This window comes from Elaeis guineensis, chromosome 2 (assembly GCF_000442705.2).
Source record: "Elaeis guineensis isolate ETL-2024a chromosome 2, EG11, whole genome shotgun sequence".
NCBI classification, from domain to species: domain Eukaryota; kingdom Viridiplantae; phylum Streptophyta; class Magnoliopsida; order Arecales; family Arecaceae; genus Elaeis; species Elaeis guineensis.
The window spans coordinates 113,461,475-113,487,101 of NC_025994.2; the positions used below are offsets into that span (position 1 = coordinate 113,461,475).

General features: G+C 38.1%; 3 protein-coding genes across 4 annotated transcripts; all 3 read right to left on the bottom strand.

Moving 5' to 3' along the window:
- Window positions 1-3,776: 3,776 nt before the first annotated feature.
- Window positions 3,777-5,553, bottom strand: LOC105042278 (E3 ubiquitin-protein ligase ATL42). The gene has a single exon (XM_010919417.4). It carries the CDS (start codon window positions 5,331-5,333, stop codon window positions 4,041-4,043), a length of 1,293 nt encoding a protein of 430 aa, XP_010917719.1. The 5' UTR covers window positions 5,334-5,553; the 3' UTR covers window positions 3,777-4,040.
- Window positions 5,554-8,696: 3,143 nt separating this feature from the next.
- LOC105042989 (carotenoid 9,10(9',10')-cleavage dioxygenase 1) lies at window positions 8,697-16,034 on the bottom strand. Its single transcript, XM_019849877.3, has 13 exons — window positions 15,853-16,034; window positions 15,627-15,764; window positions 15,200-15,302; window positions 13,509-13,768; window positions 12,266-12,445; window positions 12,103-12,181; window positions 11,872-11,953; window positions 11,482-11,544; window positions 11,253-11,391; window positions 10,552-10,873; window positions 10,360-10,424; window positions 10,096-10,257; window positions 8,697-9,149 (listed from the first exon to the last, which is right to left on the bottom strand). The coding sequence occupies exons 1-13, from the start codon at window positions 15,955-15,957 to the stop codon at window positions 9,033-9,035; spliced, it is 1,815 nt and encodes a 604-aa protein (XP_019705436.1). The 5' UTR covers window positions 15,958-16,034; the 3' UTR covers window positions 8,697-9,032.
- A 1,736-nt stretch (window positions 16,035-17,770) lies between these two features.
- LOC105042289 (protein NINJA homolog 1) lies at window positions 17,771-24,412 on the bottom strand. 2 transcript variants are annotated; one of them, XM_073252812.1, is made up of 4 exons: window positions 24,217-24,412; window positions 23,671-23,974; window positions 19,359-20,574; window positions 17,771-18,493 (listed from the first exon to the last, which is right to left on the bottom strand). In XM_073252812.1, the coding sequence occupies exons 3-4, from the start codon at window positions 20,452-20,454 to the stop codon at window positions 18,024-18,026; spliced, it is 1,566 nt and encodes a 521-aa protein (XP_073108913.1). In that variant the 5' UTR covers window positions 20,455-20,574; window positions 23,671-23,974; window positions 24,217-24,412; the 3' UTR covers window positions 17,771-18,023. The 2 variants fall into 2 exon arrangements, with proteins under 2 accessions (XP_073108913.1, XP_010917729.1); XM_010919427.4 differs by lacking the exon at window positions 23,671-23,974 and having other exon boundaries at window positions 24,217-24,411.
- Window positions 24,413-25,627: the final 1,215 nt, after the last annotated feature.

Here is a 25,627-nt window from a genome sequence, read left to right on the forward strand (position 1 = left end):
CAATTAGAAAGCATGTTAAGCTGATCTCTTAGACTCAATTAGGTTCGTTCATTAATTGCACAAGCCCTTACAATCAAGTGAATATATCACGCCAAAGACACACTGCTTGCGAATGCGAACCATTGGTTATATTAACTGGTGTAGCTGAGATTTGAACCTTTACTAACCTTCTATGTTCTTAAGATAATAAGCTGACCCATAATTTAGCAAGTAGGTTCAAAACTGATTTGTCCTCCGTCTGTTTGTCCTCAGGCAAGCGGTTTGAAAGCTCAGCCCTTCATGGAGAGCAGGAGAGCATTTTTGGCTCCTGAAGTTGCAACTAACAAAGAATATAAGAAGATGTTTAGTTGGAGAAAATAGGATCTGAAATCGGAATCGGAATGGATGACTTTCATTCCAACCGTTTGGTAGGTAGGAGTCCTATTCCGATTCTGATTCTGGGATGGAATGAGAATGGGTCAATCTATATAGAACTCAATCCCTACTTTCTTCTATGAATTTAATTTTTCATTCTAATTTCGATTCCGGTTTCGATCACGAACCAAACACTTAGAAAGATTTGATCATTCTCATTTTGATTCCGAGCCATTTCGATTCTTATTCTCATTTTGATTTTGGTTACGAATTAAACACCTCTTAAATATACCAGATAAAGCAGTATTGAGATCAGGTAAGCGAGAGAAGAATTAAAAAAATGGAAGTATGATGAGAGGTGCAGGCTGAGGTCCAGAAAGGAGGAGTTGATTGTGCGCTAAGCTGGTTTGGTGGATTCCTCCGCAATCTGACAACAAAGCTATTCTCATCGATTACGCCAACCATGCTCCCCTTAAAATAAAAATGACAGAAAGGATACACCTTTTTAACCTATACGTAACTGCTTCAGATAAGCACAGAGTAAAATACTACGAATTTTTTGAACTAATAAACAAAAGGAAAAAAAAACAAAAAAACAAAAACAAACAGGCAGAGTACACGTGAAAGGTGAGGGAGAGGGATCAAAATAAACATGGCAAGAGAGGTGCATCTGATGGATGATTTTTTTTTTTTGTCTTTTTTTTTGATAAAATTGAAGTTATTATATCTTTTTTTTGAGGTCCAAATTGAAGTTATTATATCAATGCAGTAAAGATGAATCCATATGAATCGGAAAATAAAATATGCAAAAAATTTGGAGAAATATTTTATGGAGCAACCCAAAAAATTGTTCCCATTTGATTAGCCACACGTGATGGATGGTTCAAAAACTGTGGGATTTGGTGATATATCTCTTGAATGGGCACATTTTTTTCCCCCCCTTTTCTAAGAATGATAATCTCTCCCCAATTGTTGAGTGAGGGATGCCTCAACCATTGGGTTTGTGTCCTTTTTTTTTTTTTTTTTTTAAGTTTATCTTACAGTTGGATTTACCATTGAAGTTTATCTTACATTGGGTTTGTTTTTTTTGACTGAAAACAAAATTGAGATGGTTAATTTGTACAGATTCTCTTGTACAAATTGACAGGCGTGGAACCATCCTTCAATGTAAATGAACTAGATATTTGGTGTCTCACTCTTCAAAGAAATGAACAAATTTTGTAGGAAGATCAATATGTGTTGGGGCAATATGAGACATCCATTTAATCCCAGCATCCAGTCTCATGTGACCAGAGGTCGCTCAAATCTAGACGATCCTGGTTTGCTTGCCATTAATGCGAGTGTATATATTCACACACACATGCGGGTAAATGCCAAATACCTCTAAAACCAAACATAGCCTTATCCATCTTTGAATGGGTCCAACACGTATAAAGCTCAGGTTCTGATGTCTTACATAGAAATGTTTTTATGGTCACCCAAACCATTATTTAGTGCATATATTCTTTTCTGCTTTTTTTTAAAACTAAGAAATCACTTTCAACTCATATCTTGTGTTTACATATTCTGAATTCCAGGTTGATGATTGAATGTGGACAGATGCTAAACAAGAACATGATGTATGTTTAGTGGATGATGCACTACACGTAATGAGTAGCTTCCATTTGAAGCACATTTCAAGGGGAAGAAAAAAAACAGATGGATGAGTGATATCCGAGGAAGTTCTGTAAAAAATAGATAACTAATCTTATCCCATATATTCAGGAATGAAAGTGCTCTTGTTTATTGTCAAGTTCCAATCAAAAGTGCTCCAAGTGGCATCATTTTAGTTGTCCCATCCAAGCTATATTTTTCGGTCCGCTATTATAATGTTGATAGACTTTTCATTAGATTGACTAAGACTAGTAAAGACACGTATAAACCATTTTAAATAAATTTTTTGTTACTGATTTTCAGGTTAAGTACGTGGCACTTCTCATTTTTTTTAGTCATTTTCGGTTTTATCTTTTCTAATTTAATCATGCTTTCATCGCAATAATCTGATGCTTCCACATATTTTCACTCGCTTTTTTGATTGCTTTTTTATTTTTTCCCTATGCATGGACTCTTCCGACGTGGCTCTTCTATGAGTATTACTCATCATTCATTATTTTTATTATATTTTAGGCTCCAACAATTAGGCATTTTATTTCACTTTTTAATAATTTTATATAATTATTTATTTAAATGCTTATAAGATACTACTAAATTTGAAATTGCTAAGAACAAAAATTACATAATGGTGCCAGATATCACCTTCACCTCAGTATATTGCATCCATGGTATAACTCAAGTTGTGTTTGGTGTATCGCCAAGCAATTTTAGAAGATAATGAGCATTGCCTTCAGGATAGATTGTTACCATCAAATTATCAGTAATGTTAGTTGTTATGTTTAGTACACAGATAATGTTGTGATAAAATTATTAAAAATTTTGATTGACAAGTTAAGTATGACAATCAGATTATCAATAATGTGAAATCAAATTTTCAAAACATCTCCAATAATTTTATCCAAATACTTTTTTTTTTCTTGTTGAGAAGTAGCGGGAGTAATACGAATGTGGTGGTGGTGGTGGCAGTGCAGAAAAATATCGGACCAAAGGGTGTAGAGAACCGCAGGTACTGAGGGGTGGGGAGGAGGCGGGTGCATGTGGAGCCATAAGAGTGGTGGGGACGGACGTGGAGAAGCCACTAGAGGTGATGGGGGACAAGGGCGGAGGAGCCGCAAGTTGGTAAAGGGAGATAGAAGAGCCACAGGCCGGGGGCACACGTAGAGGAGGGAGAGTTGAACAATAGATTTTGTGTGATTTTTTGAGGAATAATTTTATTCAAAATTTTTATTATAATATTGTTAAAGAAGTGGTTATCTGGATAATCACTCTTCTTCAAAGCAATTTAAATTACCATCCAAAAAACATATCAAATACAGTAATCCAGATTACCATATTAAATTACCAGCAATCTGAATGGATTGTCAGCTACCAAATGCAACCTAAAAAATATCTTGCGGCAGCAACGATGATATATACAAATAGTTGGACTATATTTGGGATGCATTACAAATCACAAATTACAATTATCCAAGCAATCAAGGAATTTGCCATGTACCTACAATATTCTTATTAACTGACACGGAGAACTTTAATGCAACCTGAAAGTGATTGTCCGACAATAAATATGTAAATTCTCCATTAATTTAAATAGGCTTCAGGTCAAACTCGAGTCATTACGTAGATACTTGGTCTTAGTAATTTTGTTTTGTTTCTTGGAGATAATTTGGATACTTGATCTTAGTAATTTTGTTTTGTTTCTTTGAGATAATTTGTTGCAAAACCCACCATTTTTTAAAAAAATAAACCTTCCACATTGCGGACAAAAGAAATTAAGATCCAATCGCGGCATGCAATTCTTTCTTTTACTTCTTTTTTTTTTAAAATTAAAATTTTTCTTGCGGACAAGCAACAAACCAAGGATTATACAATAGTATGAATCAAGTTTCAGTGATCTCTCTTCTTTTTGCTTCTCTAAAACCAGAGGAGGAATCCAATGAAAAACACATTCCTTTCTCTCTTGGCTAAATGAATTCAAGATTAACCACCTCCATCGATAAGATCTCCTGCTTTCCGGCCTCTATTTGGGCAAATCCTCAAACATTTGTCACCTCTCTACTGCCCGGCGACTGCGACATCCTCTCTCTTCCAGCGAACCACTGCACCGTCCGTCTCGCAATCGGCAGCCAAAGCCTCCTCACGTCCTCCTCCTGGGCCCCACTCGGCTCTCCGACCGCCCTAAATCTCGACAAGATTGTGATCTCCGACATGGATCTATTATTCCCGGGCGAAACCAGAGGCCTCGATCCAGCACTCCCCGAATTCCCCTCACCGTGCGATGCCGAACCGACGGCCACCGGCTGGCCCCGGTTCATCTGGCTGGCCTTGCTCTCCAGCAGCCTCTTCTTCTCCATCTCCTCCTTAATCTTCCACACGCTCTGATCCACGGAACGCTTCTCTCTCGGAATCGATTCGAAATGGGGATTCGCATCCGAATCCAGAGCCGAGAACCTCCTGCTGGAAGCCAAGCTCAGCATGTCGGTGTTGAGAGAGATGAAATCCGAGGAATTCACATCGCTCCATCTGCTCTTGAACACCACGTCCGATACTATAATTCGATGCTTGAACTTGTGGTAGAATTCTCCCCCGTCATCATTCCTTTCTTCCAAAATCGGCAAATTCAGCTTCTCCTTCTCCTTCCGTTCGATCTTCCGGAAGCTGCTTCCGATACTGAATCTCGAGGAGCCGTGGCGGCCGCTGTTGTCGCCGGGCTCCCTCTCGACGAAGAGCTCGAGCTCCAGGTCTCTGCCCGGATCTTCTCTCCGGGAGGAGGGGAACAAGAATCTGGAGCTGGTGGAGTACTTGAAGAGGGTGGCGTCCTCGACGGAGACCTTGCGGCGGCAGAGGGGGCAGCTGGAGTGGGCCTCCAGCCAGCGGTCCACGCAGCCGAGGTGGAACGCGTGCTTGCACTGGGGCAGCAGCCGGAGGAGCTCCGTGTCGTCGAATCTCGAGAGGCAGACCGCGCACTCGAGGCCGTCGCGGGCGCCGCGGAGGGAGGAGAAGCGGAATAAGGGCAGCGACTCGATGACCGTCCTGTCGATGCCGGAGAAGCGGTTGTGGTTGAACAAAATATTACCGTTGGGCCGGTCGACGCCGGCGGTGTCGGAGGAGAAGAGCTCGGAGGCGGCGGTGTGGCAGAATTTTGCATACACGAGAAGAAGAAAGGTGAGAGAGAACATGAGGGAGAAGACTCCGATGACGATGGCGACGCTCGGCCGGAACGACACCGTCATCCCCTGGGAGTCCGGCTGGTTCATCTGGGCGGCGCCGAGTGCCCAGATCGATAAGAAGACGAGGAGGAGGAGGGAGGGATTGGAGGGAGGAGGCATTGGGAGTGGAACTTGGGAGAATTAAGGGTGGCCGGAGAGCATGGGTGGTGGTTTTTTGGGCGGTGGGGAGGGTGGAGAACGGTGTCCTTTGTTTTGTAATCTTTCGGGACTTTGGAGGGAGTTGGAGGTTATATATGGGGTTGAGGTGGCGGGGCCCGGCAGGGAGATGGCTTCGTTCTGGCTGGTCTTCGTTTTGGTTTGTTCTAGGTGTTCCCTGTGGCGTGCTCCAGTGCCGCATCTAATATCTCTGTATGTGGCTCGTTTTATTGTGATTTGTTTAAGGTTTAAAGAAAGGAAGAAAAGAAGGAATCAAGCTGTACATGATTTGATAAATGATATAGGTAATCAGTGAGGGGAGAAAGATTCTTAATTGCTGTACAAGAACAGTGGTTGATTTTATTAAATTGGAAAATTTCAGAGAGGAGAGAGATAATGCATCGACTGAAGGTTTGGAAATTTTAAAATAGTGCACCCACAAGGCTACTTGCATGAGTATTGAAACCTTTTTGAGATGGAGAATCCGGTGGAGGAGAGGTGGAATTGAGGAAAAAAATAATGGGTTTTGACCTAATGATTTAATAGAATATGATACTTATTTTGATGGTTTGGCACTGTGATGTTGATGCTTGCAAGAATGCATCACTCACTTGTTTATGTGAAACTGCTGTGGTTAAGCCAGTTTTAAAGATATCTTAAATTTTGTTTCTAGGTCTTCTTTCCCCCATGGAATGTCCAAAAATAAAAGGGAAGTCAGAATGGTGATGCGTCATTCAGTTTCGTATTTATTTTTTGAAACTTTAGGAAATAATACAAGTAAATGAATGATGTGCTCATTCTAAATAAATCCGGATATTCCCTAAATGTATTCTAATGCCGGACTAAAATTTTAAAAAAAAGGCTCTAAAGCATAATATAGTGTTGTGAAGATGGCGATGCATGCATATATTATCAAGTCAATGTAACCTTTTATAATGAATTAGGTAGATTGTCCTACTTATTCCAAAAGAAAAGGGAGAACATCTGAGATGACGAGTAAAAAAAATCAAAATTTATTATAAAACTTATTATATCAAAGAGCTATACTACTTTGAAAGGACTGGAAACCAAGAATAGTAAAGTAGGATCCATATGTCTAACCCAGAGTAGGTGGGAGAATAACTTTGAAGGATAATAATAGCTAATTGGATAATAGTTCTTAAAGCACGAATACGGAGGAGAACAGAGATTTTATAATTTAAGACCTCTCTCTCCTTGTCCCTCGTCACCTATGACGGCAAGTGACTTGATCCGGACCTGAACTTAAAGACTCTGCTGCTGGGTTTGGCCATCTCAGATTAATCCAAAAATGTATGATGTCCTTCCTATCTTCACTGACCTAAATGCAGAGCCATACGGTGAAGCTTTCAACGGATGTCATATCTATCTTATAAATTTCCAGATAGTCAATGAAATTGGTTGAGCCAACGAATGCGTCTCATAAATTTCCTTGTTCCCCACTGAGCTCCATTTGCGCCCAGATTACATGCAATAAACTGTACATGATAACTGACATTGGATGGCTGTCAATGCCTAGGCCCACCATCGTCTACGTGGAATATCCTCTACTCTATTCAAGTGGACCAAGCAGTATTTATTTGCAAACAAGAAAAGGAGAGTAAAGGGAAAAGAAGTCATGAAGCCTTTTAGGGTATGGTCCAGTGAAGAAGTCCAATCCATGTCTGTATCTTGTTCCAGAATTCTGTCCATTTAGCTATTCGATTTTAGGTACGTCAAGTCGATTCCAGATTCGGACAATTTGGAGGCTTGGGTTCAAGATCCCAGCCAAAAAAAAGGGCTAAAAAGTTTGGCTATATTGGACCAGAATTATACGTATCCACTTGCATATAACCTGCTAGCTATTTAGGTGTGGGTGATCTTACTGTCAAAATATAATAAGGTTTTGGTTGACCATTAATTATTGAGCTTGCAAGATTCGAGTTTTTTAATCATATGAACAGCCTTTTGGCGTTATAGAAGATGGATCTGTCTCAAGGGAGGCAAGGCATATGGTAGTATTTACTGATCCAGCACGAGTTTCTCACGTATGACAGCCATTTGGACTGCTTGGCTTTTGTAGGCCATACATACAAGGACTTCAAAATTCTTCATTGTTATATTATATGAGGCTAAATTGCAAATCTCTAGGCTCAGAAAACAAAGGTGACATGAGGTTGAGCTTTCAAGAATTTTAAAAATGTTGGGTTAGAGTGGAACAAATGGAGATTTATCTTTTGACATGATCAATAGCTGAAAAGACAGGAACGCTGAAAACCTTTGTTTCGATGCTGAAAGAAGACACTAATATGTGAACATGGATGCCTTGATTGTCAAATTAATTGCTAAGATTTGCGAGGTTTTTGGTTACTTTCTTTCACTTTCCGAGCATCAAAATTAGTACACAAGATGACAATGGCTAACGGTCACTTTACTTTTTTTGCTCTGCTAAAAGTGAAAAATTTTATCACCAGAATATCTTCTAACGAGTAGAGAGGTGTGACTGCTAGGGCATCACCCAATTCACTAGTTACACACTTATTATACTTTAGACAATCTGCCCTGAAAATATAAATTAAAGGTTGAATTTAGATATACTATATTTCGAAAACTAGTTAAAGGCCCCTGTAACACAATTAAGTTGGAAACCACCATTGCGTATAGATCATGAATTATCAAGCACTTCAGGGAGGGAGGAATTGCCATCTAAACTCCATGATTAATTGCTTATGATAAAAATCATGAAATATCTACCATCCATGCCAAACAAGGCTTCTTAGTGAGGAAAAATCATTAATGTGAAAGCTCTCAGACCTAATGGATTTCCAAAAGTGCAAGCATGATCAGCCCGGATATAAACAACTAACTTCTCTTTATTTTCTCTTTGTTTTTCTTTTCTTTTCTTTTCCTTTTTCTTTTTTGTTTTTTTTTTTCCTTTCTGCAACGATGACATTGGACCATTTTATTGATTTCATATTAATTTTAGCCAATGCATTTACTAAATTCATGAGTCATGTTATGATGTTAAGGCTACGCTGGGTCTAGAGACATCCACAATTTGCATTTCCGCTATTGTTATAGATGTTCTGTCTTTGTTGTTTATGGGCTTAGGGCATCCTGATATTACTCAGACTATAAATATATTATCTTAGTGATACTAGGTGCTAGTGAAGATGATGATTTATGAAAGAACTAAAAAATCTTAGTTGGCATCATCTTCATCCTGTTTCAAGCTTCTGAATTACTGTATTGCAGCATCAACAATATATTTACCGGTAAGCTAGATCAATTAATTGAATAAAGAGAGAATACAAGAAGAATAAAGCAATATGATGGAGAACTATAAAACAACATCATTCCTACTGAAAAATCATTTAAGTACTCTTTTCAGTTCATACAACACAAATAAGCAAAATAGGATTGCATACACAGTACAGCAAAAAGCCGTAATTCTTGATAATCAGTTGTAGACAAGCGAAGTAACTTAAGCACCAAAGCTCTTCGTTATCATTTATGGAATTCGAGTTATCTTTCACAGTTGGAAAAAGAAACAGTTGTTGTGCACGTTGTCTCACATACAAAGGTTTCATAAACCTGCGTTTGTTTGCTTACACATGAACTAGCAAACATTGGCCATGATAAAACAACCTTCACCATACATATGTATCAACATTGAGTTGATCTGGATATGAAAGTTCCATGGAATCCATAAGGCACCCTTTGTGGCAAAGTTATTTTCACAATAGGGTCACTCTCAAAACTTTTAGTGTCAATTATGTAGACCTGCAAAAAACCAAACCTCATTCATAAGACTAAGAAGTTGATTTAAGCCTCATATCCTGATTTATAAATCATTGACTATCGATCTTTGTGAAACTATCAAGACCAGAAGAAAAGTTTTCCTACAAATCCAAACAAGCACCCTGGAAATGGATGGAATTACAGATTACCAGGAGCACATCTTTGATTAGGGAATTCATGAAGTTACTTTCAATGAAAGAACTTAAAGAGCACAAAGTGTCCCCTGATGATGACAGAGTTGAAGGTTTCCATAGGGTTTTTGCAAATAAAAAGAAGCTGTTGTGGTAACTGTAGTCAAATGCTAAGGAACATTATGTATAATTTAACTGCATAATACAGGAATTCTTTTAAAGCAAAGGAGCACATAATATGACTTCTTCTTTCTTCTTTTTCAGAGAACGGTGGTGGGAGCACCACCTATTAGAATACCTGGGTCGAATACTTGGGAGTAACACCTCCAGAACGTCCTCCTACATGGAGGAACGATGCAACCACTGGGCTATATAGCCCAGTTTGCAGTTCAGTACCCAGTTCTTATAAATTGTAACTTGATGATGATTTGGAGTAATATGCTGGTTTTATTCATTGGTTAATACCCTCCCTTTATAGTCAATCTAAATCCCTCAAGATATCAGAGGGTGGAGTCTTCTGTGTTGCCTTGAAGTAGGAAGCTGGATTTCTATTGTTGTGTTCTATAAGCAAGCTATATTGTCAGGGAGGAACTCTTCAAGGTAATATTATAGAATCAAACAGCAGCCCTTATTTTCAGTTTCTCTATTCTTTTGCTTTAATGCCTCATGCCATTAATTAGAAACTAGCAGCACATACATAGTTAATTTGTTAGAAAAACCTTTTTGGAGGGTTTCGTTAGATAGAAATGAGTCAACAACTAAGTCCAACCATGTGGAGTTCAAGTCGTTGAACTTACCTGAGATGCATTTGTATCTTCATTGTGCACAAAAGAAACTATCCAACCATCATCTTCATCACAATCACCTCGTTTTGAGACAAATGCTGCTCCTGAACAGAACTGATTTCTGCCAAGCTGGTGGTGCTCTACCTTAACCAGGTGTTCATAGTGTTTCTCCAGCTGATCCAGAATTTAAGCAATAGAGTAAAATGCATCTCCAAACAAGTTTTTGAAATTTGGATTGACACAGCCTATATCTCGAGAAGATGGGAAAATCTTTACCTCAGTAATGCCGTTAACTTGTTCTTCAAGATAAAACTTTGCCAGACTTCCATATTTGGGCAGAGCTACAAAATGCAGATATAAACATCAGGCATATACATGTTTAGGTGCATGTATGTGATATATGCATGCTTTTTTTTTTTTTTTTGAGACATGTTGCAGAGAAACTTTCATTTATAAATGTCGCATTACCACAGATTGAACTTGCTGGAGAGTCCACAACTTGCGCATAAGCATATTTATTATACAACCCAATGAAATGGTCATTGATTGTGGGAAAGTCTATTGAGAAATCCGTTCCTGTTAGATATCTCCCAGTGACACCCCCTGTTTTCATGTTTAGCCTCCATTCATACATACGCGAGTAGAGGTACCCTTCTTCAAAAATATTGTCAGCACATTTTGCTTTTTTGGTCATGGGCTTGAATCCTTTAGAAAACCACTGGTATTTATCAATTCCCAGGTCTGGGCCAGGGATGATTGATTCCGGTGCTCGACAACCCATTACAACCACCTGCTTCAGCCACAATAAACATTTGATAATGATGTCAATGTTTCCTTATAGTATTAAACAAAATCTATTTTTTTGGTTACCATCAATTATCTTTAAAAAATAAAAGAGGAAAAAAAAAGGAAAACGAGTTTTATTCTTATTGATTTTGTCAACTTCAGTGCCATCTTTAAGAAAAACATTGTTATTTTATTTGCCACATGTCCCTAAGAAATAATAAGCATTCTTAGTTACTCCTTCATTTTTGTTAGCATAATAAGATGAGGAACATCTGTGAAGGAAATATACATTCGCAAGTAACCAACATTTACAGAACATTCATAATGAAGAAGAAACCAAAGGGTAATCAAGCAATAAAAGGGCTTCTGCTCATAACATTTACCTCATCACCAGTCTCAAAGCAATTGACAATGTGGAAAGTACAATATGGATCCACCTCAAACCATTTAACTGAATCTGCATCTCCATAACGGGGCATCACCCCAATTCTTGCATAACTTTCCTTCTCAAACTTCATCAACCTACCAGTTTACCAAGAATAATCAGCATATTTTTTTTTTTAAAAAAAAAGCTCACTCCTAATCGAAAAATAAATTTCCATTGATACTTACGGACCACCTCTGACAAGTCTATTAAGATCAACAATAAGTGGCATGTCCAGGATTATGTTGTACCTGAAAGCAAAAATATAATGATACAGACCCAAATATTATTAGCTATTAACTTCTCAGTCAGATAACTTCCCTAGTAGCATAAGGATATCAGTCATGCCAAATTGATAATCACTGCCACAACTAAATAACAAAGACAACAGCCTAGAGTGTAGAAACAGCAAGAGTTCAGAAGCTTAAGCTGATAGAGAAGGAGTCAGGCCTTAATGACATGTACCTTCCACAGCTTATTAGGACTGATAAAATCCCCCAACCTCAAGGTCCTGTATCAACAGGAGCCTTGTATTAACCAAAGTAAAGAGGTGGTGAAGATTACAAAAATTGTCTTACATTTTGGTAACTCCTATGTCATGGCAAAAGGTGCTCCTCGCCAGCTTGAGGTCAACCTTATGCATTAGTTTTTTCCCATCAGCTGGAAGTAAATGGTAAGATCAGAAATATTGACATAAAATATTACAAGATGAAGCAGGCTTTCAGTTTGCTGGTGTTATTGTAGAATCTTAATTTTTTATTCAAACCAATATCTTTGATACAACTTGATAATAGTAATGCTTGAAAAACCTGATAGGACTCCAAGCACAAAGAAAGGTTTCTTCGCATCAATTCCAAAAATGACAAGCTCTCCAGATCCTGGAGCTCTCTGCATGCTTGGTCGGTAAACTTTGCGGATCAGATAACGCATTCAGAAATTAAGAACACTAAACTTGCTATACATTTGAATCACCTCTGGATGGGTAGTGAAAGGCCGATCCCAAGTTCCATCAAAATCCCAGATTCCATATGTCTCAAGACTATATATATCAATCTCGTGCGGTATGTGATTCTCGGCATTTGAGAAGACTCTCCCTGCGTGCTCAAACACATTGGTGTTGCTGATGTATTTGTTTATTTTCCCAAACCTCAGCTGCCAAAATAAATGAGTTGAAATAGAATTTTAGTCCCTCAAATATATTTTATTTGCATCAATTGTCTAAAGTTACATAATAGTCAACAAACAAATATAAATTTGTAATCCACTGCATCAGTCCCTATGGTCTAGTTGAGTGCAGGTAAAGTGGATAATTGCAGAATACTTGCTCTAGAGTTAATCTAAGGGAGTGCTTGGTTCGCGATCAGAATCGGAATTGAAATCAGAATGGCTTAGAATCGTAATCGGAATTACCAAATCCTATGAAGTGCTTGGTTTATGACCGAAATCGAAATGAAAATTTGAATCCATAGAGGAGAGTAGAAATTGAGGGGGTGCTTGATTGGGAGTAGTGGGGGTTCGGAATTGGAATGGGAATGGATGACTCCTATTCCAACCATTTAATTGGGAGGAGTCCCATTCTGATTCCGATTCTGAAGTGAATGAGAATGGCTCAATCTATCTAAAACTCAATCCCCACTTTTTTCTATGGATTCAAATTTTCATTCCGATTCTGATTTCGATTACGAACCAAGTGCTTCGGGAGATTTGGCCATTCCGATTCCTATTCAGATTCCTATTTCAATTCCGGTCACGAATCAAGCACCTCTTGAGTTCTATATAGATTGGGCCGTCCCATTTCACCCCGGAGTCGGAATCGAAATCGGAATCGGACTGTAACTCCTTCCAACCAAACAATTAGAATAGGAGTCACCCATTCCGATTCCATACCCCCCACTCTCCCCAACCAAGCACCCCTAAGTCTCCTTGATGAGTTGCTTATCACTCCCTAAATTGTTTTGAATATGTACGCTAGTCCCTAAAGTATTTGCAAATGATATAAATTTAAAAAGTTGACTACTTAATACACAAATTAAGAGCTGTGAAGGACTATTCTGAAAAAAGAAAAAGAAAGGGCAAACTTTAGAAATCAATAAATCCTTCAGAAGAAAACATAAATCACCTATCTGGATATGATACAATGATACAAGCGGGCGGTCTTATGGGAATTAGATCAAACATCTAGACTGCAAGGAGAGAAGGGAATGACATCATATACCTGGTTTAAAACGTAGGCGGCCAAGATGGAGAGGGAATCGCCTTCGATGGTGGGGAGGAAGCAGGGCTTATTGCGCTCCTTCTCTAGCTTGAAGGTCTCGGACTGGACGTATCGGTTCTTGTACGAGAGGGTCCACTGGCCGGCCGCGTCCTTGGCGAAGGAGAGGGCGTGGAGCATGCCCTCCCCCTCTACCCAGACGTTGCTCGACCTCCCGAACAGCGACTCCGTCGACAGCAGCGCGCCGAACAGTGGGTTCGAACCTGGGCCCAGCCCAAGCCCAAGAAATGAAAAAATCCAGCTGACTCTTCCGGACCAATAGAGATGTAAATTTGGGCATCATTGATATGCTAGATTTATTTAATACCTGGATCTTAATTGTCTTGAGTGATACAGACCCATACATGTCCAAAATCTCATCCATCGATATGCTACGTTTATTTAATACCTGGATCTTAATTGTCTTGAGTGATACAGACCCATACATCTCGAAAATATCAATTAAAGGGGGATATTTTTGCATGATTGAATTGAAAATTCTATAGAAATTGAGCATGTTAGCCTATCTAGCTTTCATTTTCTAAAAATTTGACAAAATCTGATGCAGATCTTAGTCTCTGAACTTTATGGAGATATATTTTTTTTTCTTCCTATAAAATTTAGGTTGAACATAGTTTAGTTGCTAGAGGATCATACTTAAATAGACGATCCAATCTACAAATCTTATAGAATTCACAATTTTTTTTTTAATATCTAATTATCATTCTAAATTATTTCTAACAAATAAATAAATATTATTATCTTTAAACATATAGCTACCTTGTTTTTGCAATATAAGCTGCAAACCGATGCCTTATCAAAATGTTGACATATTTTGTCTCAACAGATGAATCAAGATCTCATTTCATTTTATTATTGATCAATCTTAATTTTTCAAAACTTTGCTTATAAGTTGTGATAGAGTGGTCGTGCAGTGGGGTCAAAGTTCGCCCGCAAGGACCACTAAAAAGTTACAAGCTTTAAAGGAGGGCCTACACTTCATAGCACATCCACTCTCGAACAATTAGAATTTGGAACTAGAGTTCTACCAAAAAAGTGGAACTGGAGTAGATCTCCCCTTCCAACCACCATTCTTATTCTTTTCTTTTAGTGCAAAGAATTATCATTGTTGTTTGCTACATCTACCATTGACCACCGGCATTGAAAGGAGTGGGTCTGAAGATTTACCCAAAAAAAATAGTTTTACCAAAAAAAAAAAAAAAAAAGGAGTATCTAGGTCCGAAACAAGAACTGCAAGAGGACAAAAATTTATTTTTGGTGTGGGAAAATCATTTATTCGTTTTTCATATCTGCTCCTGTTACAGGGTCCTCTGTTGTTCTAGTTTGATGTGGGCACAACCAACTCTAGCTTCAACTCAAGAATGTGGTCCCAAATGCAACCCATTATCTAATATAACCCGATCCACTTGGTAATTTTTTTTTTTGAAAAAAAATCTTTTTTGAGGGGATACTTCATAGATTAGGTTAAGCCAACTAGATGGCTGTATATTGTCAACCATAACCATTATGCTTTGTTTTAGCAAATGAATGTATGGCTGAATGCCTTTATATGTTTCAAGCTGGGAAAAAAAAAAAATGAGAAAGAATAAATGCGCATGATGTGGAAGATGGAGAAGGTTAAGTTATTGTCATACCATTTCTAATATATACGCCCTCTGGGAAATCAGCTGGAATCTCCCCTTGGATGTTGGTGATGCTCACGGCATCTCCAATCTCATCAACTGGTGCAAAGTTGCTCTACAACCACGAATGTCACGGTTCATGATTGTTCTATGTTCAGTGAACAGATACTACCAGGCAATTGCTAGAAAAGAAGTTGGATTCCAATATTCCAACTCGGTGCATATCTAGAAAGATGCTAAATAGTGCAGGTGCAGGGTCCAATTCCAGTTCCTAGTTTTACAGCATCAAAGAATGTCATATATGGACGGAGCAATCTTTTTTGCAGATGGTGGGACAGAATATGGCATTATTCAATGCATTTAGTCTGAACTAAATTTGACACCAAATGTCTCTCTCCACTATGGATGAAACTGATTTAAAGAACCAGCATCAGTTTACCTGAGATGGGAGTATGGGCTGAAGGATGAATTGGAACGTGGAGTCCACAAATGCATCTAGGAACCTCTGCGAGGTGTTCTTGATGATCTTCGACACATCAATTCTCGTATGAGCCTCCTGCAGCTCTCTAAAGAAAGGCTGATACGAGGAGAGAACTAGACAAAAATCAACCTCAGAAAGGAAGAAACACAAAGACCGTAGAGCTTAGAAGAGTAGAAAGAGTTACTTTTAGAGACGAAGAGAGGGAGGTGGTCAGATGACTAATTCGGGTGGCTATGGGAGGCCTTCGGCCAGACCCTTGTGGACAGAAAGAATGACACATAGAACTCATGCTAGGGCGCGGAGTCTTCCTATTATTCTCTATTGCCTTCCAAAAGCCAACGTAGGCCGGCCTCTATGTGCACAAGGCCATAGGGGAAGCCGTCGAGCTTATATATCGAGGAGGCAAACGAGGCATGTGGGAAGGGACAGGAACTATGCACCGACCGTGACGTAGGCCGGCCTCTATGTGCACAAGGCCATAGGGGAAGCCGTCGGCATGTGGGAAGGGACAGGAACGAACTATGCACCGACCGTGACGTAGCAAGTACCTGGGTAAGGGACAAGAAATGAAACGAGGAATACTTGGCTTCATGTTTTACCTCGAAGCGTTTCCTTCGAAGATTTGGCAGCTTTCGCTGCGCCCCGCTCATTTCTGGTTACCGTGAACGGAATGGCCGAAGAGGTCGGTTCCGGACTCTCAGCCTTCAGGTCAAATTGGCCCGGGCAACAGACAGAGACTGACACAGGAGGGAGCTCGTCCAAGATGTCAGTCATATTATTATTCATTGCCCATGCTCGAGCTGTTTGGCACCATTTGGCTCAGAGATACTCATATGGTCATGACTTTGATTCCTCTCCAGCCCTGCTTGACTATGACTGACACCAAATCCCAGATGATAAGAACATCAGCATATGCTCGACGGCTTCTGTGGTGTGATGGTGTAGAATCTTTGAGAATAAAACTTAACGGAAGTTTAGAAATTGCTTGGAAGGCTCACTGTTATTAGAATGAAATTAACCGAGCTTTGTTGGAGTTGGTCTCGACCACTACTAACTACATGACACCGAGGCATTTCCAGGGGCCATTGAGACCCTCCATTTCCATCCGACAGATTGCGTGCTGGGGACCCTCTCCTCCACATGAGAGAATATTCGTTGCAACAGTGACACCGTGTCAAATTTGTCACAACCCAACGAACACCTACGTTTCATCGATTCCCATAAATGATATCCCACACTAGCCACTGATTTTCGATTTTGGATCAAATTGTTACAACTTTAACGTGATATCACCGTTGCAATGAATATCTTCTCCTCCACATGATGCGGTAAAAATCACATTTGTTCTATCTGCTACCAATGATGGAGCTGGGGCTGGGCATGTTCTTAGATGAAACGTTTCAGTGAAGAAACCAGTCTTTCGCACAACGTTCTTTAAAGCCAAACAAAAGAATCAATTGCTGGGTTATGGAATTGCTGGGTTATGGTCTTATGAATGATTTATGAAGAGATTCCCCAGCAGAGAACGATTGATCTGTTAATCCATTATTTATCACATGCGCTGATAGTTTATTTTCATGAAATGCATGAATTAATAGATGATTAATTTATAAAATATAATTTTGTTTGGAGAACAATGAAGAGTTCACAATCCTACTTTGGATCATTACAAAGAACACATAATGGAATTAGATTGAGATCCATTACTTTAATATATCAATGCTTTGATCTCTCATCATTTAAAATATGTGATAACATACGTTACATGCAATAAAAGAAATATGACAGTCCAGATGATAAGCTTATAAACAAATAAAATCAAGAAGTCAACAGCCTGATTTCTCAACATTCAAGAAATTATAGGCTATTGTACTTTCTTTAATAGTTATTTGCAAAACAAGGCGAAAACTTCAACAAAGCGTGCCTCATGAGTGCATTTACATATCTACATGTAAACATAAGCACTAAGAAATGATTCAAGACAAAGTCTTTCACAGAACATTTGTTCCCACACATTAATTAAGTTGAAACGATTAAAATAGCAAAGGGATTGTCAAGGCGCAAATTTTCACTTCAAAACTCACAGTGAAACAACATTCAAGTTAGCAGGTAAGGCTCATATAAATTGGTCCAGGGATCGATGATTCATGTTTTTATAACTGTCTACAATTGCAACTAGATGATTACATAAAGTGGAAGGATTTCTCCAAACACTGGAAAGAGAGATAAGGAGACTACAAATGGATCAAGAAACATGAGATAGCTTGACAAACATACCAATTCATTCCGCAGCATCCTGCTGCATAATTCACTATTACGGTAGATGTTCTCACAAAACTCTGGAAAGCTTGAGAATTAGTTCTGGGCTGAAGCCGCTGGATTGCTAGCAGGAAATGATGCTAAACTTGTATTATTTTCCTGGTTGGATGCATCTGCACTTGCATGTTGAATAAACTCTTCTTCGGTCATGTGAGACCCGTGGCAGGCACAGACAATCTTTCTTTGGTTTCTGTCAAATTGGTAGGTAACACCAGATATGGTTTTCCCATTTGGGCCTGGTCCAGTGGTCGAAACCCATGGAAGATCTGGACAAGAACCACATCCTCCAAACTTCAAATTTGATGCAAATATACCTGGCCTTATAGCACATCCTTCATGAGAAAAGCTTTCTGCTACAGGTTGGTTTGTTGTTTCCTTTTGCCTAAAGATTGTATTGCTTCCCCTGCCCTCCTCTTCAACCTGAGAAGAAGAGGATGCACCAGCCTCCCCAATATGTTTACCACTGCCTTTTGCCAACTCTGATGACTTTCCCTCATATGTGAAAGCTGATGATGAACAATGAGGTGTTAGAACTGAATACACATCAACATGATACAGAGAAAAGCACAGGCCTACATATAGGGGAGAGGGTGTTGGAGGTCAGCAGATCAATGTACAAAAAATGCATATAGGTCCATAGAATTTTTGTAATCATGATGTTAGGAAATGAGCAGCGGGATTGGTCTTGGTTATTAGTTATTACACTTCAGTAACTTCAGATGTCACAATGAATGCTCTAACTATAGGAACTTAAAGTGCAGAATATCCTTTTTGCACACCTACATTTGGCATTTGAATTCATAATAACATCATGCAAGAATAAGTGAAGATCTAACATCCCTTCCTTGATTGGCAAGATAATAACACTTCAATATGCACATCTCAAGTAGCACAACATGTGATAAAACAATATGACATGCAAGCCTTGGTTTACATTTCCTCTGCCTTAACTTTCAAGATACTCATCTTCAGATGAGAGGCAGCTCACAGACATGTTCTGTGTAAGTGTCTTCTCAAAAATTCTTATAGCTACATGGATCTATAAATGCCCATTAACTGTGTTAATATGTCTAATACTACAGATTCCCTCTCCGGGCTAAGAAATGATTATCATCAAATTATGAACCCAAAGTTTGAAATTCTTAGACATTATGTGCCAAACTAAGCATCCCTAACACTTAAAGAACTTGAGATATAGATGCAGAAGCAACACCTTTCAATGGTCTAATATTCAATAGGTTTAATATTCAATAACGTATGATGCAATTAAAAGAACCTTAATGCTGCTAGTATACGAACCAATACTTTAAAAAGAAATTGCAACAAAAATATTGACAGTCAGAAAACTGGAGTCAAGAAAGATAGATCGACCATGAGATCTCTTCATGTCATCCTCGGAATGTTGTGAGGCTCCATCAGCATTGTCTTTTATAGCAAAGGAAGACGCATGCTGAGGCTGAGAACCAAGAGCCCATGAAGAACTTCTCTCTAATGTCGGAAGCTGGACTGGAGAATAACCAAAAGCAAGCTGCAGGTTGCTAGTATTCATTGTTTGGACCACAGGCCGTTCATTATTTGCAAGAGGCATCAGTTGCACAACGCATGGTGAAGGAACCCCTGTTGCATTAGGCGCACCTGAAGTAGTTGATACCTTAACTGGTACTGAATAGGGTACAGACATGACAGTCAGTGGTTGAAGTGGCAATGGAATCCCATATGCCACTTTCCCGATTTCAGGATTGGAATCATTTCCTGAGAAAGACAGCTGTTTCTGCCTTTGAAAACTAATTCCACTGTGGTCATTTAAAACATGTTTGTCGGCAACTTTGGGAACTTCAGAGCGTTTGGAATTGTCCTCACGCTGTGAAACCAACCAAGAGTTTGAGCCTTCTGCTTCTGACTCTGCAACATCCTCATTTTCACCAGATGAAGCATCCTCTGCAGTAACTGAAATGGGGGACCTTTTTAATAAATTAACACCGGCAAGGCCCTTAACTTGTGCATCATCACCATGGTCAACTACCTTTTCATGCTTCTTTTGAATATTTATCTCCTCGAATGACAATTTTCGTTTGTTGATACCTGATTTCTGTTGCTCACTGTCAGTTGTTTTGTTATTTGGGATCCACGGCTGTTGATACCTGGTGAACTGTGATTGACTGCTCTGCACATCTTTAGAGACATTTGCCACAGTGGCAGCATGCTTCCCAAGGTCTGTCCAGAAGTTCTCATGCGATGGTGAAACTGGATCACCCTTTTGTTTCCCACTATGGACTTGGTTCTCAGCACTTGTTTGCAAGAAGTTCTTGAATGAGATGTCAGAAGTAGTTATGTTGCCGCCTAACAATTTGGAACTACTACCTTCATCTAATGAGGTATCTGATGGAGCATCTCTTCCTTTAGATTTCCCTGAAGATCCTCCACAAGAAAGGCCCAAGCTTAGCTCAAGGCCATTCTCATCCTCCATATTTGCAGTAGAGTTATACAGACAGTAGTCAATTCCCTTTTTCCCTTTCCTAGGCCAAGAAACTCTCACTGCATCCACTCTTCATAGAACAATGTACTTCTTTTCAAATCAAAAGGATCCCTGTAAAGGGCAATAGAAATGTCAATGAGGAAAACATAAGAAAGAATAAAGCTCAGAATAGCAAATTCTAGAGGAAGTGAATAAACAAAATAGAAAGAAAAAACAGGACAAGCAATTGATGATACAAAAGTTTTAACCTGAAAGAAATATGATAATTCATCAGGGTGATTTCCATCACCTCAATGAAAGGGTGTAGAGACTGCACTCAAGCTAATTTTCTCTATTGTAAGAAAAGGGCACACATAACCTTGAGTAAATCTCATCATAAAGTATTGCTAATAAATCAGCACATCCATTAAACAAAGCTAGAAAATATCTTATATATTGAATTCAAGAAGTTACTTTAGTAAATTAGAAAAAATATGACAGTAGACAAAAGACAATTACTAAAGTAGGAGATAAGCAATTAAACACTAACCAATTCTAAATCAAATAAACAGTTGAAAATACCCTAAAGAATCTAAATATTAAATGTAATAGAAAACAATAATAAATCAAATTTAAATATAAGAAAATAGCTAAAAGGGAAACAGAAAAAACTTAAAAAAAACAATTTCCTTAATATAGAAAATAACATTGCATAAGTTTTAGAACAATTTATGTGAATAGTTTTATTTTCCTTTACTTTTTCAACTTAAGAAATCATTTGAAAAAGGTTATAATAGTGCTCATCAGTTTTAACTGAAAAAGATGGAAACCAAACAAAAACACAACAGAAGACTAAATGTAAGGAAATTTGTAGACAGTTGTGCTAAATTAGCAAGGGTAATAACCCCCCCACCCCACCCCCCAAAAAAAAAGAAAAAAACAAAAACAAAAAGAAAGCTCAAATGAAAACAAAATAAACATAAGCTAAATTCTAATACCGTAATTTAGCAGAACATTCGTAAAATGTTTATCAAGTTTTATTTTGACTTCTTCATGTTCCTTTCTTACTGTAACCAAAACATAAAAGAGAAGGTTCCAAAAGCCATAAAAAAATTGTAAATAAATAAAACTCAGATGTATGGTCAGAACTTGAATTATTACTGGTTTAGAATTGGAAGGAACCAGTCTAACTTGCATGATGGCATGATTGGCCATTGAATTTGCCCTACTTCTTATGGTGTCCATTTGCATCCCGACATGATCACGAACTAAACAATTAGTATTGCAAGGAATTGGCTACCCTTAAAAACCTCAACCCATGGTCATAAACCTGACTTCATATAACTTAATCAATGGAAATAAAATTCTACCAGCTACCCTTAAAACTCTAACCCATATCCAAGCCATTTAAAATCCAAATCAAAAAATTTGACTTAACCCAACAAAATTTGCAAGAATCCTGACTCAATCCAGCCCAAAAGAAGTTCTGTCAGGTCAAATTTCTAGGTCAGGTCAATTTTGTAACCCTAAAAGTGGAGGCACATAGGCTTTCTTCTTAAATGTAAGAGCACCCCACTCACATGGAATGTAAAACAGATGTCAAATCCAGTCAGTCAATAAGAGGATCTTGGAGACATGCAAGAAAGTGACTGACTTGGAACAAGTCCACCTAGGCTTTTATGATAGATAGGTGGACAGATGTAAGGCATGAGAGGTAAGTCTGGATTACTTAGAGCAAATCTAATATGGAAAAAGAAAATGAGAGAAAAACATGGGGCATTGCATGAGCTAGATAAAGAGCATTTGTTCATGGGGAGATCTAGGTCATGATGTTACTGGTATGTGCAAATATATATAATAACAAAATAATTGTTATTATTAAGGTTGTTTGACAAAAGCTAATAGCATTCTGGAAAGAAAGCTTTGCAGATAGAATGTTTTCCAAAATTCAAACCTCTCGTTTTCTAATATGCTCTTATTAAAATTCTATTCAAAAGAAGGAAAAGCAAGAGAAGCACTAAACCCTCTAGAAGAACAGAATGTCAAAGGCCTTCTCTTCTAGCTGTGGATCCTCTTGATATGTATTAGGTGTTGGATCAACAGTAGTAAGACTGTTGCTCAAATACAAGATACAAGTAAAGAGTATGTGTGCTGGCTGGCCAAGACATGGAGGTATAAAAGAGCTGAAATTTACTGCAATATATGAATAAATAATTTGGAACCATCAATAAGAGCATTACAAATTCAAGAACATACTTTACAAGTATTTGAATGCTGTAACAAAGATAACAGACACAGACGTGCTGTCAATTTCCAACCAAAACAGTTTGTAGTTCAAATGTTATGTTCCAGCAACAGGCCATACAAAATCAATTCTCAATTCTTAACAGAAAGAAAAAGAAACCAATGAAAAAGGAAATGCTGAAACCCGAATATTTTTTTTGCTAATCATTGATGACGAGTAACAAAATAGCACCATATACACTCTTATGTCATTAGCAATCACACAACTTAATGCATGAACATACAAAGACAAAAGGCTCCTTTATGGATCAATAAGCTTCAATAAGAACTAGGCATGATTAAATTAATCAGAATTTTGAAAAAAAAAAACTTAATGTGAAGCGAAGAAAAATACACAAAAACCAAGAGAAGCAGTTATCAATGGATCTACCAACCAATGGACCGAGCTCGAATTCTATCTATCTAATGATCTCAGACATCACATGTAAAGGTTGCCTTCATGGATACTAGTGTGTCATTGTTTCCTAAACCAGCCAATACCTTCAAGTGGGGAAAAAAAAGGTTTTTTTCAAAGAAAAGTCCTTCTCCCCATTTCCACGCCCACCATCGTACCAAGATCCCGCCCCACGGCATGATTAAATTAATCAGAAATTGGAAATAAAGCTTCAGGTGAAGCAAAGAAATATACACAAAAACCAAGAGAAGCATTTATCAATAGATCTAGCAACCAATGGATCAAGTTTAAATTCTATCTAATGATCTCAGACATCATATGTGAAGGTTGGCTTCATGGATGCTGCTACACCATTGATTCCAAAACCAGCCAATACCTTCAAGGGAAAAGATGTAGTCTTTTAAGAAAAAATAAATCACAGTTTACGAATCAATCGAGCACATCTAGCAAATTTCCCAGCAGAAAAACGAAATCCACACAGAAAAAAGGCAATTTTTTCATCAAAAACCAAAAAAAATGTTGCTATTCACCGGAACCAACGCCGACCTTGACACCTTAAAAGCTTTGAGTTTATCTTCCTCTCTTAACTTATTATTTTCCAGAAAAGAAGCCAGCAATGTGGCCAGAGCGCACGAGCAAACGTAAATCGAAGTGGGCGTACGCTAATTTGGCCGCGGGCAAACACCAGCCTCGCTATATAAATAAATTATAAAAAGACCCTTTTTTAATCCTTTTCCTCAAGCTTTTTCCCACCATATTCGATGTCTTCATAAAACTTCTTTTGCGCTTTTAGCTCTTCGGCATGTAATTATTGAGAGGCTTTGTCCTTTTCCACTGCATAAATATATTCACCCGGTCGAAATCGACGCAAGAAACACAATTGCTACAAACCCTAGTTCTGTACACTTGAGTACTTAGCAAAGGATAAAGTAAAAACCCTTCGCTGACATCCCCACCCCAGGGGTCGGACTCCGGCCACTGCCCTCCGCCAGCGGCGATCAATCACCGAAGAGGCAGGAGGCGTGGCATCGTGGCGAGGGGAAGGGGAGAGAGAGAGAGAGAGAGAGAGAGCTTACGCGAATCACAGAACTCGTTCTCGGTGCCTCCACCAGAACCTCGGACGGCGTAAACCACCCAAATCACACATGGAAATCGGAAACCACCGAACTCCTAAGCCTACCCAAGATGGAAAAGGGGAAAACTTGAGGGAGGAGGGAGAGAAATGGGGAAGACCGGGGAAGCAGGTGAGAGAGAGGGGGAGCCGAAGACGACTTAAACCATTTTTATTTCTAATTTGGGTCCGTTTTTGGAGTGCGCATGTATCAAGTTGGGCCGAGATGACGCCGCCCGATCACATTTTGTGCACCACCGGGGGTGTAGAAAATCCAATGCGGAACGGGTGGTGTGGAAAATTCGATTTTAATATATATTTTATATTTATAATTTTATTTTTTTAATTTTTAAATAATAAAAATATTTATATTTTTTTAAAAAAATTATGATAACTTAAATTTATATATGTTCTACGTATAGAAAGTCATAATTTTAATATAAAATCTCATAATATATCACAAGATGTTATAATTTTTTAAAAAAAATAAGATTTTTTTATCATTTAAAAATAAAAAAATATATAGATATTAAATATATATTAAAAAATAGTTAGATAAAAATATAATTTTTTAGATCATATTACGATAGAAAATCATAATATGTCACGAAATATTAAAAAAAATTTAAAAAATAAAAATATTTTTATCATATAAAATTTTTAAATAAAAAAATAAAATTGTAGATATTAAATATGCGTTGAAAAATGTTGACTACATGGATCAATTACATAAAACAACATCTTTTATATTAAATTATTTACATAATGTACGAAAAATTTCTCATCCTTGAATCGAGGAAGAGATTGGATCAACATAATAGCCCATGATTTGACCATTTTACCACTCGAAGGGACCTGATAAAGTGGTACACCAACAGATAAAAATTTATTATTATTAAAATTAATTATAAATTGCATATGACCGTAAGAGTATTCATCGTGTATTTATCCAGGTCCCGTGATTTTATAAAAATAAACATATAAGTATTTCTTGTTTTTTTTTTTTTTTGGGTAGAAGCATTTTCTTGCTTTGACGTAATTATTTTATATACAGTGACAACGAATTAGCTTCACGGGACTCCAAGCTATTGTCAGCATTTTGTACTAGGTGCAGACCATGGTCCAATAACTTGTTCGCATGCAGAACAATTTGAATGAGGCAAGCAATAAGTTTATGGGAAACACAGCAATGAAACTCCCCTCATGTAACTTTTACCCTTAGTGCATCAAGATCACAGATCCAATATATAATTGATTCACTAACGCTTTATTACATAGTGTTCATTTTTTTTTTTTTTTTTTGATAAAAAGCAAGCTTCATTTATATAAAGAGAGCCACATAACAGAGTTTAATACAAACAGAAAGACAAACCAAT

Excerpts from the sequence above, each read along its gene's own strand:
- LOC105042289 (XM_073252812.1), bottom strand. The coding sequence starts at position 20,454 with ATGGAGGATGAGAATGGCCTTGAGCTAAGCTTGGGCCTTTCTTGTGGA. Across the intron at positions 18,494-19,358 it reads TGACATGAAGAGATCTCATG|CTTTCACATATGAGGGAAAG; the intron begins GTCGATCTATCT and ends GTTCATCATCAG.
- LOC105042989 (XM_019849877.3), bottom strand. The coding sequence starts at position 15,957 with ATGAGTTCTATGTGTCATTCTTTCTGTCCACAAGGGTCTGGCCGAAGG. Across the intron at positions 11,392-11,481 it reads AGACTTGTCAGAGGTGGTCC|GTTGATGAAGTTTGAGAAGG; the intron begins GTAAGTATCAAT and ends GTAAACTGGTAG. Across the intron at positions 10,258-10,359 it reads AAGTTAACGGCATTACTGAG|CTGGAGAAACACTATGAACA; the intron begins GTAAAGATTTTC and ends ATTCTGGATCAG.
- LOC105042278 (XM_010919417.4), bottom strand. The coding sequence starts at position 5,333 with ATGCCTCCTCCCTCCAATCCCTCCCTCCTCCTCCTCGTCTTCTTATCG.